The sequence below is a fragment of the Juglans regia genome, chromosome 7 (genome assembly GCF_001411555.2).
Source record: "Juglans regia cultivar Chandler chromosome 7, Walnut 2.0, whole genome shotgun sequence".
Lineage (NCBI taxonomy): Eukaryota > Viridiplantae > Streptophyta > Magnoliopsida > Fagales > Juglandaceae > Juglans > Juglans regia.
The window spans coordinates 46,090,830-46,105,393 of NC_049907.1; the positions used below are offsets into that span (position 1 = coordinate 46,090,830).

General features: G+C 33.5%; 2 protein-coding genes across 6 annotated transcripts; both read left to right on the forward strand.

Moving 5' to 3' along the window:
• The first annotated feature begins 3,593 nt into the window (after positions 1-3,593).
• LOC108996065 (boron transporter 4-like) lies at positions 3,594-9,329 on the forward strand. 5 transcript variants are annotated; one of them, XM_018971820.2, is made up of 15 exons: positions 3,594-4,416; positions 4,544-4,655; positions 5,187-5,293; positions 5,392-5,474; positions 5,615-5,807; positions 5,902-6,040; positions 6,129-6,294; positions 6,376-6,542; positions 6,699-6,872; positions 6,961-7,056; positions 7,143-7,259; positions 7,486-7,808; positions 8,253-8,532; positions 8,610-8,747; positions 8,939-9,329. In XM_018971820.2, exons 3-15 carry the CDS (start codon positions 5,190-5,192, stop codon positions 8,960-8,962), a joined length of 2,004 nt encoding a protein of 667 aa, XP_018827365.1. In that variant the 5' UTR covers positions 3,594-4,416; positions 4,544-4,655; positions 5,187-5,189; the 3' UTR covers positions 8,963-9,329. The 5 variants fall into 5 exon arrangements, with proteins under 5 accessions (XP_018827365.1, XP_018827362.1, XP_035547648.1 ...); XM_018971817.2 differs by having other exon boundaries at positions 3,594-3,743; XM_035691755.1 differs by having other exon boundaries at positions 3,594-4,655; positions 5,190-5,293.
• Positions 9,330-11,814: 2,485 nt separating this feature from the next.
• Positions 11,815-12,770, forward strand: LOC108996178. The gene has a single exon (XM_018971948.2). The coding sequence runs from the start codon at positions 12,126-12,128 to the stop codon at positions 12,489-12,491; it is 366 nt and encodes a 121-aa protein (XP_018827493.1). The 5' UTR covers positions 11,815-12,125; the 3' UTR covers positions 12,492-12,770.
• The last annotated feature ends 1,794 nt before the right edge of the window (positions 12,771-14,564 follow it).

Here is a 14,564-nt window from a genome sequence, read left to right on the forward strand (position 1 = left end):
TCTCTATTATTTAATATCACACACACACACATATATATATATATATAGATAAATATATTATAGAATGATGAGTCGATAATAACTAGAAAGATGATGAATAATTTTTTTTTACTAAACAGTACTCTATTTTTAAATAAAAAAATATTATGTCACACTTTTGATTATTTTTTATATATGATCATATTCTCATAAAATATTAAATGATTGAGATATATAAAGAACAAATAGCATGTAATATTTTAATAATTTAATATCACAACAAAAAATAGAAAAGGATGATGATTAAAAAAGGATCATATCATCTTTATATATATATATATATATATATATATATATATATAGCTAGGTTGGAAAAACTGTTTGGGAATCAAAATTATTAATAACTGTAGCAAGTGGTTACATTAGTACATGACGATCTCTAAATTAGGGATTGTACGTATAATGCATGCATGCAATTTTGAATTGCTAAAATACAAGCAGTATTATTTGACTCTACTTAGTTATAAGTAGGATTAAGTACTTTTTCTCTCACGTCACTTTCCCACAGACGTACTAAATAATTAATTAAGCTGCTAATTAACTATAACCTAAACCAAATAAAATAGTCATCCATATATATTATTGGAGTAAGTCCAATGTACGTACTGTAACTGGCGAATTATAACATTCCATTCAATATATCAGTCGTGCTACACTCATTTATAAGCGTCTAGCTTGACAAATTATTCAGAGAAAATTTATTAATATCTTTTTTTAAATTTATTTTCGTATATTTTTTTTATATTCTTAAATATTTTTAAAAAATTACAATATTATTAAAAAAATAATTTCCTAGCTAATCACTAAATAAAATAAAAAATTATCTGAACGGACCCATCATAGAGAGAAGTAGCATTATTCTTCAATATATATTGGTCTCGTGCGCATGTAACATGCACGTACGTACGTACGGGGGAGAGCCCTCGATAGGTTAATTAATTTCCTTTTGCAACAAACTTGAGTAAATGGCGTAATCACTGTAAGAAAAACACTCTCTTAGATTGCGTTTGAGTAACGAAATGATTTTAAATATTTTGTGAATAATAATAAAATAATAATAATAAATAATTAAAAAGTAATGATAAAATAGTAAATAATACTAGTATAGTATTGTTCTGATCCACCATCCAAACAGATAATTAAACTCGTAACTAGAGAGTTTGCTGCAATTTGAATAGTGAGTTGAGATAAGATGAGTTGAGATAAAAGTTAAAAGTGTTAATAAAATATTATTTTTTAATATTATTATTATTTTAAAATTAAAAAAAAATTAAATTATTTATTATATCTTATGTAAAATTTTAAAAAAATTATAATAATTAAAAGAGATGAGTTGAGATCATTCTTGTATCAAAATCGTAATTATTATTCTCTTAAACTTTAATCGGAGTCTTTTTTTTCTTTTTCTTTTTCTTTTACAGACAATCTCACGTACGTGCGTGAAAAAATATGATATTTATCCTCAGAAATAAAATTAAGGGAATTACGTAACTTCAAATAAAAAATAAATAAATTAAGGGCGGCAACAAAAGTATGGTCCTCTTCCTCATAAGAATTGGTTTAACCTCTCCGGCCTGATCTCCTGCCAAACAAATTTGGAAAAAATAATTAGGATGATCGATAGTAACTTAAGAAATTATTTATGATAATCATTTGGAAAAGTGGTGTTGGAGACGCTGGCTAAATATTCTGACAACTTAGTTGATATGACAGATTAATTATATAATTATATGATTTTAGGAGTCAGCTTCGATCTACCTTATTAAGGATATCTTTGTCAGCTTTCATTTCAAGTGCTTAACTGAAAAAACTAATAAATAATGAAATGTACGATTTCTAGAGGAAAAATATTTAATATATAAAAATATATATATATAAAAAAATATATAAATTAACATGAATTGATATGATAAGTCAGATTATAAAATTAATTTTATTATAAAATATATTTAAAAAATCTTATAAAATTATATTAATTTATAGATTTGTTTTATATAATATTTTTATATATAAATTCCATTTATCGAGATCAATAAATATAGAAGCACCCAGATATCATATTGGAATGCAATGATTTGATAACCACATTATACGTGCGTTTTAAAGTATTAGTTTGAACACGTATTTTAATAATTTATGAGTAATATTAGATGTAATTATGAATTATATAAGTATTATATATATATTTTTTTTAAAAGATATAGTTTATTATTATAAAATTAATTTTTTTATATGAATCTTATATTTACATGAAAAAATAAATACGCGATGCTTGTACATTTTATGATTGAGTTAGAGCTTACTATTGTTTTAAATTTGACAACTTGTATAGTTGTCATGACTTCAACTTCTATTTAATTAGATACTATATTTAGCCACCATACACATAAGTGAAAACCACCGTATTAATTGAAATTGAGATCTTTTAGGTAAGAAAAGATAAGGTAAGTTCTTAATATATATAAAATCTTTTTTGCCTTCAAATTCAAAGAGGAAATTGAGTTGCCAAATATATACACTCAAACGAAAGGTTGACGAGTGTCTCTGCGGATAAAGATTTATTTTAATATTTAATGATGTCTGATTAAAATTTTTAAATAGTATCCTCACACAAATATTTTAAGAGAAATATTATATAAAAGTAAATTCATAAAGTGATATGACTTCATATAATACGTTAGATTGTAAAATTATTTTTATTGTAATATAAATCTAACGAATCATATGAAATTACGTTATTTTATAAATTTATTTTTATATAATTTATTTATGTATGTAACACTTCTCATATTTTAATATGGCATGTATATCTATGTCAGATAATCTGATTTTATCAGATAATTTAAAAAAGTCTCAACTTAAAATGTTTGCAATATTATAAGTACTGAAATTTCTACTTTAGTTGAGCTGAGACCCGAAATCCATTGATAAGTGGTTATGCGCTTTGAGGGAGTCCACCTTCCAGCTATAAATGGAGGAATTTTCAACATTTTTTTTTAAAAAAATAATACCCCAATAAAATGAATTTTAATGTAATGTTTTTTAGCATACGGTTGATTAAGAGCATTCTCATTAGATTAGTTAAAAATATGATAAAATAAAATAATTTTATAATTAAAAAAATTAAAATATTTTTGAAATTGATATATTAATTTAAGTTAGTGATATATTAATTTAATAAGAATATGATTATTAATTAATATATAATAGATAGAATAGTAAAATATGATAAAATAAAATAAATTAATAATTAAAAATTTTAATATTTTGAAATTATTAGTTATTTATTACTATATAATAAATAAATATATAATCTAATATGGAGATTTGATGTGAATAATTAAAATTAAATTTATCTTATATTATTTTATTATTATATAATAAAAAAATAACTATTTTAATGTAAAAATTTATGTGAATGAAATAATTAAAAGTTAAATTTTTCTTATATTTATAAAAAAATTTCATTTAATTTTAGTTAATCCAAGAGTAATCTAAGGCGGGCACAACAAAGAAAATTTGCGAGGAAAACGATCACCCGCCGCCCACCACGGAATGGTCCCAGTTGGACCTTCGCGGGTCTTTCATAAAAGACGTCGAGACATTTGCCTCTGCTTCACCTTCCAACCTAAGGCCGCCCAGTGGAGACTGAAGCACGCACCTTTTGAGTTTCCGGCGAGTCTTTCGGCCATCCATCCGGCAACGTAAACTCTCCTCGGTTCACTTTTTTTTTGTGCTTCATCGAAATCTGCTATCCGTGTCTTTTGTTATCATTATTATTTTTTATAAAGTCATGATATTTTTATAGTGTGCATGGTTGTGCTTTCTACCCAACGTACCAAGTTTCTCCCCTTCGTGTGATTTCTATTAAACTGACCAAGGAGAACTTCTTGCTCTGGAAGGATCAGATGAAACCCTACCATTCTCAATTTGTTAGTGCTACTGCTTCTGACGGCGCCATCACCTCTCCTCTCTTCTTAATCTGGACTCTTCTCTTTAGAGTAATATGGAAACAGAGAATGAATATACTGTTTTCCTCGTTCATAATCTTCAGGAGTTAGAGGCGTGTATTGATAATAATACTTGTAAAGATTACACAGGACAACAAGGACTCACTCTCATATAGAGTTCGTGATTCGGTCAACCCGAGGTCAATCAGATTTAGAGCATTATTCTCAATGTTGTGTTATATGGTCAGTCGAATCTCGGTTATTCGATGAAAATGAAATGGAAGGGTTTGGTTGGATTGTTTTATTTAATGGGAAAAGGGAAATGTGTTTAATGATTGACATGTTTGGTTACCGAGAAAATGTTTCAAAAGAAAGGCGATGGAAATAAGAACTCAAGTTTCTTCCTGTTTTTATTGCAAGAAGCGAGGTAAGCGGACAGATGACCTCCTCTGAGCCTAATAGAACTAGTTGTCGCTCTTCGTTTTGATGAGTCCTTTTGTTGTTTGGGATGCAGATATACGTTTTGATGAGTCCTTTTGTTGTTTGGGATGCAGATATACAGAGAAGAAAAAGAGTCTCTTTTTCTGTCTTTTACTCTCCTCTCATCTGACAAACAGACTATTATGAGGAAAATATTCCAGTCAAATTTCTTGGAGGAGTGAAAGGGTGACTTTTAATACACAAGAAAAGCGTTCTCTGTTTGATAAACTCTTTGCATGGCATTATTTTTTTCATTAAATTTTACATATCATTTTAATTTCTTAGCTGTTTTCCAATTGTTCTCGCATTCTCATTTAGAATGTTTAATTTTTTCACTTTGTTGCGGAGTTTCTGGTTTATTTATTTTAATCGTTCCAGGCCAGGATTTTATCAATTTGAGATCTCTCAAGTCACATCTTTCAGAACTTTCGAGTTGCGCGGTTCTTTTTTTTTTTTTTTTCCCTCTCTTTTTCTCTTCTCAATGTCATTTTTTAGAGATGCCATGTTTTGCAGTTATTGTCTGTTTCGTTGATTTGTTTTCTCAATGATTCGGAGAGTTTTTTTTTTCGTGCTTTGGTAATTTATTTCTCATACCCTCTGTTTCACTTGCATTTGATCTTTCGCCATTTTTTTTATACGCCTTTCGTATTTAAAAATAATCCGATCATACTTTCTTCGAAGTTTAATTGTGGGATTTTTTTTCTTTTCATATTTTAGCAGATGGAGAACTTCAAAGCTCCTTTCAGAGGAATTGCAAATGATGTCAGAGGAAGAGCACGGTGTTATAAGCAAGATTGGATTGGAGGACTTCGTGGAGGAATTGGGTAAATTTTAGCGTCTATTTTATAGCCACAGTTGGAAATGCACAATTTCATCACCAGGATTTGCATTTTTACTTCAGTTTCCTTCTATTTTGTTATAGGATACTAGCCCCAACTACTTATATCTTCTTTGCTTCTGCTCTTCCGGTGATTGCCTTTGGCGAGCAACTAAGCAGAGATACTGGTTAGTAATCTATGCTACTTCTTCAGTGTATTGTTCAATCGCTGAGAAGGTAGTGGGAAGGAAAACGAAAACCAGATATTAAGGCTTTATATTTTTTATTTGGTGAACTCGAAAGTAATACAAATGTATACTGCATTCAGATGGAAGCTTGAGCACCGTGGAAACTCTAGCTTCTACTGCTATTTGCGGTATAATACACGCAATTTTTGGAGGACAACCCCTTCTAATATTGGGAGTTGCAGAACCAACTGTTATCATGTACACCTATTTGTACAACTTCGCCAAAGGGAGGGATGATTTGGGAAGCGAACTCTTCTTGGCTTGGGCTGGATGGTAAGAGGAATGAACCTTCCTTTCCTTTGGTTTTAAAAAATGTCTGCTTCAGGATTTTGACGAAACTTTGACGATATTGATATAACTTCTGCAGGGTTTGTGTTTGGACAGCTCTCTTGCTGTTTCTTCTTGCAATATTCAATGCCTGCACTGTCATCAGTAGGTTTACGAGGATTGCGGGCGAGCTTTTTGGCATGTTGATTGCTATTCTCTTTATTCAAGAGGCCATCAAGGTAAGACCAGTCAAGATAGCGAAAAAATATTTGTAGAACATTGTTACAAAGCTGTTTGAGAAATGTAACTGGTTTCTTCAAACTGCAGGGTATGATTGATGAGTTTGAAATTCCCAAAGCTGGGGATCCAAAGTCAGAGAAGTATCAATTTCCATGGATTTACACAAATGGATTACTGGGGATCATATTTACTTTTGGTCTTCTCTACACTGCCCTAAAGAGCAGAAAGGCGAGGTCATGGTGGTATGGCACAGGTTTGTCAAGCGAGATTTGAGTTGTGTTGTCAGTAAAATAAGATACAAGTTGATTCTCAAATATTTTACTTTGTTCTATAGGGTGGTTTAGAAGTTTTGTGGCAGACTATGGGGTTCCTTTAATGGTTGTAGTGTGGACAGCACTGTCATTCAGTGTACCAAGCAAAGTTCCATCTGGTGTTCCGAGAAGGCTCTACAGCCCTCTTGCCTGGGAATCTGCATCTTTACACCATTGGTCTGTAGTACAGGTAAACTCAGATTTTTATCTTCTTCTCCACCATGAGCTTTTGTCCAGAAAGTTTCATGTCTTAGTTCAAACAAATGTGTCATACTCTCGAAGAAGTTATAAGATAGGCATATGCTTCTGTATGTGTTCAAAACATATTGATGCATCTCTTCTGTAGGACATGGGCAAGGTTTCTCCAGCATACATCTTTGCAGCTTTTATTCCTGCTGTGATGATTGCGGGGCTTTACTTTTTCGACCACAGTGTTGCTTCACAGATGGCACAACAAAAGGAGTTCAATCTTAAGAACCCTTCTGCTTATCATTACGATATATTACTGCTTGGATTTATGGTATGTATCCATACTAGTTTGTGTTGCTGGTTATTTCCATTTTACAGTTATCAAGTCTTGCGTTTATATTTGGAAAACTTTGTCTCAGACTCTGCTTTGTGGATTGATGGGGCTACCTCCTTCAAATGGTGTCCTGCCGCAGTCCCCCATGCACACCAAGAGCCTTGCCGTTCTCAAAAGGCAGGTGAGTTTTTAGACAACCATAAGAACTTGGTATAGTTGGTAATCAACTGGACTAGAGGAGTAATTGAATTGATCCATGGGTTGCAGTTGATGCGAAGGAAGATGGTGGAAAGTGCCAAGGAAAGCATAAAGCAGCAAGCTAGCAACTCCGAAATCTATGGCAAGATGCAAGCTGTGTTCATAGAAATGGATGGCAGTGCAGCAGTACGTCCTCTAGTTACTACCAAAATCTTTAAAATTTTCTTCATGCCCATATTTCTCTGAAAATTCGAAGTTGATATAATTTATTAACTTTGAACTGGTCATTTCTGTACTATCAAGTTGTTCACGTTTTCTCAATACATCCCCCCACCCCTTCCCCCCAGAACCCATCTGCTTACAAAATTCTATATGCAAGTGGTTGCTTAATCCTGAACAATTTGTGTTGCAGTCTACTTTAGTGGTTAAAGAGCTGGAAGACTTGAAGGAAGCAGTAATGAAAGGTGAAAATAGCAGTGAAAGTGCAAAGGGATCATTTGAACCTGAGAAGCACATTGATGCATACCTGCCTGTCCGAGTTAATGAGCAGAGAGTGAGCAATCTCTTACAGTCACTCCTTGTGGCAGCATCAGTTGGTGCTATGCCTCTAATAAAGAAGATACCCACTTCAGTGCTTTGGGGATACTTTGCATACATGGCCATTGATAGTCTTCCTGGGAACCAGTTTTGGGAAAGGATTTCATTTCTCTTCATAACGCCTGGCCGGCGTTACAAGTAAGTTATAATAATTTTCAAGTAGATGAGAATCCATTACATTTTTAACATAGATTAGAAAATTTAGCTTCAGTAAATTCGAACCAATATAATTTTGTTTTCAGCATTTGAGAACACACATAATGGCTTTGTTCTCTGGAAGGTATGGAGTTGTTGAATGGCATGAAGATTCAAGGAAATAGGCATTACTTATGATAATTTCATCTCAACCGCATCCTAATTGAACACAATAAGCCTGATGATATTCAAATGTAGCAAAGATCACATCATTATTTTGGCAAATAAGCACAAAATTTAGCGGCCAATTATATTCCTGCTGTGACTGAAATATTGAATTCCTTTACTGGAGATGCACTTTATCTTTCTCACAAAGTTCTATATACAAATGGTAGCCTATAATATTTATTAATTCCTGTTATGCGGATGGGATCTCTGTTGGCGCAGGGTCTTGGAAGGGGTTCATGCATCATTTGTGGAGTCGGTACCTTTTAAGTACATGGCCATATTTACGATCTTCCAGATTATATATTTCCTGGTCTGTTTTGGTATAACATGGATTCCTATTGCTGGAATCTTGTTCCCCTTGCCATTCTTCGTTCTTTTAAGCATAAGACAGCATATTCTTCCCAAGCTGTTTCAACCACATCATTTGCGGGAACTGGATGCAGCTGAATATGAGGAAGTCACCGGTGCCCCAAGAGTTTCCATCAGCCTATCGTTTAATGTATGTCTCACCTGTTTTCTCACTGTTGATGATATTTTTTTTTATTAACCCTACAAATTCTTAATATATTATCTTAGGAAAGGGAAGCACAGCATCTTGGAAATGGAGATAGTGGAGTGGAAATTTGTGATGCTGAGATATTAGATGAACTGACAACAAGCAGGTGGGAATTGAAGGTTAGAAATTTTAGCTTCAGTGAAGAGAAATGTGGCCAGGTAAGATATCACTGCTTCTCTTTCACTATCTCTATCTAGTAAAAACTTCTCTATCATGTCACACACAATAATGCATTTTCGTGGGGGTTTGATTAAACATGTTTTTAAGTACATAAATCTGCATTCAACCGTGTGCATGGGAGACTGGATATTCAATATTGATCACACTCTTGTATATTATGCTTTTGCAGGTTCATCCAGGGGATCACAGTTGAGTGAAAGATGAGTTCGATTGCCATCGAAATGGGAAAGCCTAATGAGGTATTCTGAGAATACATAAGGTTGAACTCTCTCCATGGTAGCAAGTCCCTATATAAGTAAAACAACCCGAAGAGGGACATATAAAAAGCAAAGAAAAAGGGAGTTAGAGAGTTAACACCCGCACTTTCATTCTCCTAGTAAAATGATGTCCACAGTATATGCATACATGTATCTATGTGTGTCACTGCCAGTGTGTGTGCATTCATTGTTGGGAATAGGGCTTTAAATGAACCAATGTATTCAATAGCTCCCTCGATACTGATCCGGTTAAACTCGAATTGAACTTGACTTGTGAAAAAAAAAGCTCGCTCGTGAAAGCAGATATCTGCTCGATTAGTAAATGACATATACTTAACAAAACTCGACTCGAAATGCTCGTTAAGGCCTACTCGTTTAAGCTCGACTCGACTCGATTAAAACTCATTCACTTATTGATAAATATATACATACACTTATGTATATATACATATATATGTGTATTAGTTAATAATATAAGCATAACACTTTTATAATTAAATATATAATATGTAACCTAATTATTTATGTTTATATATTGAATATATTTTATAGCTATATTTTATAATTTGTACAATAATTAATTGATAAGTTTTAATAATTTCATATATTAGTATGTGGGAACATATAATATATGAAATAGATATATGCTATCATATTATGTGTATGTATTAATAATTTATGTAGATATATAATATATTGTTATTATGGATGAATATCAACTAATTAGATATTAATTATTTATAAATTTTTAAAATCTTATAATTTAATAAAGATTCTACTTAGTTGTACAAATTTAATATTAAATTTTTTAAAATGTAATTTATTAATTATTAGATTTTATTCAAAAAATAAATAATTTGAGTCAAACTCAAAAATAAGTTCAAATTCAAATTGAATCTAGCTCGAATAATGAATAAATAAAAAATTTAAATTCGAGTATTTTGAATCAAATCCAACTCGACAAGTCAAAGGTTTGTCGCGAAGTAAAGTGAGTTAGAAATGGGTTTTTAGTACATCAATGGGCCTTTATTAGAACAATTCTGTTACAGGTACCCGCCCTCGGGTACCCGTTGCGGAACGTCAGCTTTATTAAAATATTTTAAAAAAAAAAAAAAAAGACGGAAACATGAGACCCGATTTCAGAGCTAGGCGCGAAAGAGATTTGAGAGCAAGAAGAAACATTTTGCGCTCTAAGTGGTGGTTGGTACGTGGGTCCAGACTCCCTATTCTGCTCTCCGAGCCCACCCATATCTTTGATTTCTAGAGTTTTGCTTAGTTTTTTCTGAATTTCAGTCAACTTCATTGATCAGAGAAGAAAAACTTCAAGGTTTGGGTCGTTTTGCTTTCTGGGTTCTGATTAAGTGCTTGTTTTGGTATAAATTGATGCTCTGTTTGCTGAAGTTCATTACCAAAATATAAAGCTGTCCAATAAAGTCAAGTGTTTCTCACATTTAGATTAAATTTGCTTTACATTCTTTTATTTCCGTTTGTTTTACTGCTACCTGTTAATATATTTGTGTCGCTTCTATATCGGATTCGAGTGTTCCCCGAGTGTTCGGGGAAGATCTTGCAAGTGAATCTGGCTTGAATACCATGTATCCCCAGTGAAAAGTCAGAGATTTGTGTGATTCATGTTCCCCGTGATTTTGTCCCTTGCATCGATCATTTTTGGGAAATTATGAGAGACAACTACTTGGATATTCTTCTCAATCTCTGGTTTTTATGGGTTTTTATTTTAACTACAAAATTTTTGTGATCAAGGATCCGCGCATCATGGACATCGAAGTAGTCTTTCATGGGTGGGTGAATCGTGAATCGCTCTTCAGGCCTAAATCATCTGGATATGAATTAATATCCGGGTTGATTTTAAGAAGAAGACCAAATAGATTAAACGGTGCGTTTAACAAATGGTACATACACACCGTTTAAATAATGATGATTTGGCATCCGGATACGCGAAGTGTTCCGGGTGTAAGTAGACTTTTTGTTATTAGAAACTTACAGGCTTTTAGTGCGCAATGTCTCTCTCATCGTCATGATTCATGAGTGTAGAATAATTACTTCACAGGTTAGGAATCTAATCTTTCCTTTGACTTCAAGAAAAATTAATTACTTCTCCATCCCGCCAACTTGCTGGGTGATAAGTTCACATCTTTAAATTGAGTAAAAATTATTTAAATAAATTGTTATAGTGTATAGATTAAACTCTCTCTTTAGGACTCGTTTGAATTTTGAGGAAAAAAAAAAAGTTAAGATAATTTATAAATAATAATAAAATTTATTAATAGTAATGAAATCTCTTAAGAGTGATATTATTCATCATTTATTTTTTTATTATTTCATTATATGAATTAAAAATTATTTATTTGTAAATATTATTTATGTCACTTGATGATAAAATAATAATAAAATAGATGATGAATTAAATGTACATTCTTTGTAGTACCTGACAACGTTAAAAAAAAGTTTAGGAGAAATAAAGCATTTTAGAAAAAAATAACTTTATCTCTTAAATTTATTGTTCAATTTGATAATTATTATTATTTTATTTAATAATTAAAAAAGTGATTTTAATTTTTTTAATTTTTTGATTTTGATTTTGATTTTTTATTTTTTTAATATATTTAAGTATTTAAATACTGTGGGCGGTATAGCCGGACTCAAAGCACAAAAATCAGTCAAAGTCATTGAAAAGCAATAAAAAAAGCTAAACAAAGGCCCCCACGGATAGACGCCTCGTCACTCCGCACCCTCCCTCCCTCCCAGTCTGCTTCCTTAACCTTATCCACTTACCTCCCTTATCACCTGCATTTCTTTTCCTTGTACTCCTTCTCTCCTGCTATTTCGGATTGTACTCCTAGCCCAAATTACCCTTTAAACTCATCCAAAATCCTTTTAAGTCCCCAACAAACAACACTTGAAAACGAGAGCTTGTATGGATGCTTTGAGTTCTCGACTACACTGAATACAATCCCTCACCTCTTACTACCTTTCAAAGTTCAAAGCTCTTCCCCCTCTTCTCTGCCATTCTTCCAAGTCACAGTTTCTCTCTCCTGAGTTATCTTCTTCAGTTTTTGTTTCTGCATTTGTCTCTTCCCAATGGCTTCCGCACTCACTTCTTTCCGGCCGGCAGTGGTCCGGGCCTCCACTTCTTCCTCTAACAAACCCGACCAGAATGTCCGGAAACCCGCATCGGCCAACTGGTGGGCTCCGCTCTTCGGCTGGTCCTCCGATGCGGACTACATAGACCCCACCGCCGGGGGTCCTTCAACTAACGAGACAGGTGTCTCGGACACGGAATCCGGCCAACTTAGGTCCAGATTTGCTCTGGGGTGCTTCACGGAAGAAAAGGCGAAGCAGCTTCGGAGGAAGACCATGGAAAGCTCGGCTTTCCACGATATAATGTACCACTCGTCAATAGCGTCCCGGCTCGCCTCCGACATTTCTGACTCGTCCGAGAAGTAGTAGGTATCGGTGAAGATCCGGTAAGTGCCCCCCCCCCCCCCTCCCCCCCATCTCGCACGGTTCGGGTTATGAGGTCCTAGTCGTCAAGGTGCATGTTATTTGCCATATTTGGCTTGCAATTTGTCGAAATGATAAGAAGGGGGAAAAAAAAAAAGGAACTATTTTTATTTTTGGTTGTTGGAAATATTATTGTTTGGATGTCGTGAGGAGGACAATGTACTATTTTGCAGCGTACTTTGGATTTTGGGACAGTGGATCTTTTATTGGCCACTTTATTTTTTTCCTCTCTGTTTGCTTAAGTAATTAGTGGATTAAGAAATTAGTAGAAAACATGAGAGAGAGAGAGAGAGATCTGATTAAACCATAGCAGATTGAAGTCGATGATCTGATTGGTTTTAGTCCGGACCCGTGCTTCATGAATCTGATCTGTAAGCAAGTTAGTAAATTCTACATCATGTTAAACCCTGCCTTCAACTTTCACAGTTCTGAAGTATTATTGATCTTTTTCTTTGTACCACCGTCAAAAAGAGAGGGAAGGGGAAGGGGAAGGGAGGGGAGCCTCCAAAGAAATCATTTTGGTATGGAGAATAAGAAAACCACGTTACTGACACTGGATGTTAATGCTGAAGCTTAAGGTTACACCTTTTTTTAATTTTCAAAAATAGATTAATCAGAATGCCTGCATGCGGAGGAGAACTGGAGATGGGTTGGGTTCAGAGTTTAGATCTGGTCCCAAAATGTACAAGCGCTCAAACCGATGTAGCTTTAGATATTAAACTTTGGATGAGATCAGGCATATAATAAGGTTTTGAAACCAAAGGAGATAACACATGATAAGGTTTTGAAAACAGGCCCACACACAGGATAACCTTTTAATTTAAACTATGGTTATGTTTAGGCAGTCCATTGTTTGGAATAGGTGGTTATCCTGTGGGCTTTCTAGAGTGCATTGTTATGCTTTATTCCTTTGAACCGACACAGTCAATGTTTTATATGTGAGTTGATAATGATGCCCAAACGTATGGACTTGGGTCCCCTGGTCCATTTGCTAGCCATCTCCTAAAACCATGCGGCACTGCTTTGATAAAAAGAAAAATTCTATTATCAAGTTGGTATGTAAAATATATTTAATAAAATATTTATATGACATAATTTAATTTAGAAGATAAATTTTATATTTTATATTTTACAAGTTAAATTTTACCATTTAAATGATTTAAATGGATGATATGCTATAAACATCGGTTTATAAGTCTAGAATAAGTCTTGATAAATTGCTTGGGAGTAGATGTTCTATTAATGGTGTAATTAGCAAGGATAGAAGCTACTCGAGCTGGACAACCTTGAATTATATGTGTATCAACCTGACATATGCACTCTGCCTTCTTGATGCAAGACTCTCTACCTACCAACAAAATGAGTGCTGAGTGCTTTCATTGTTACATAATTCTCATTGAGGGTTGGAGCCCTTCATCATCTCTCGTATTGCTTTAAATTTGAGCCATATTACGGATCAAAACTTCTCATCATACTTACATATATACATACACACACACACACACACACACACACACACACACATATATATATATATAATATGGTTCCCAAATGGGAGAGCCATTTCAATGGATCTCCTTAGGACCTTGACCATTGATCATTAGGTCCCTCATGTAGGTATAACTTTGATCATTCTCGATAGTGATGGAACAAACTGGCAGATCGAGTTGCTCAAGTTCAAAACAATGTTCATCACGCACAGTAGCTTCAACAAGCTGCATCTGATTTCAGCGCACTCAACCACACGTGCATCCATGTTGACTGTTCCCAAATACCGACACGTACATATGATCTAGCTGCAATTGATTCCTAAGCTAGCTTTGCCCTCTTCCCATTTCCAATATTCAATGACTCACCGCTCTTCATAAACAATAGAATGATTGCCGACCAAAAAGGAACAGAAGCAAAAAGAAAATGATAAAATACCCCATTTTGCATGGCTGGTTAACCATGCCAATTAAGGAATTGAAGGCAACACTCAATCAAAAGCTCCCTAGCACGCACATGGGTTACCCA

Excerpts from the sequence above, each read along its gene's own strand:
- LOC108996178 (XM_018971948.2), top strand. The coding sequence starts at position 12,126 with ATGGCTTCCGCACTCACTTCTTTCCGGCCGGCAGTGGTCCGGGCCTCC.
- LOC108996065 (XM_035691755.1), top strand. The coding sequence starts at position 5,190 with ATGGAGAACTTCAAAGCTCCTTTCAGAGGAATTGCAAATGATGTCAGA. Across the intron at positions 6,873-6,960 it reads TATTACTGCTTGGATTTATG|ACTCTGCTTTGTGGATTGAT; the intron begins GTATGTATCCAT and ends ACTTTGTCTCAG. Across the intron at positions 8,533-8,609 it reads CCATCAGCCTATCGTTTAAT|GAAAGGGAAGCACAGCATCT; the intron begins GTATGTCTCACC and ends ATATTATCTTAG.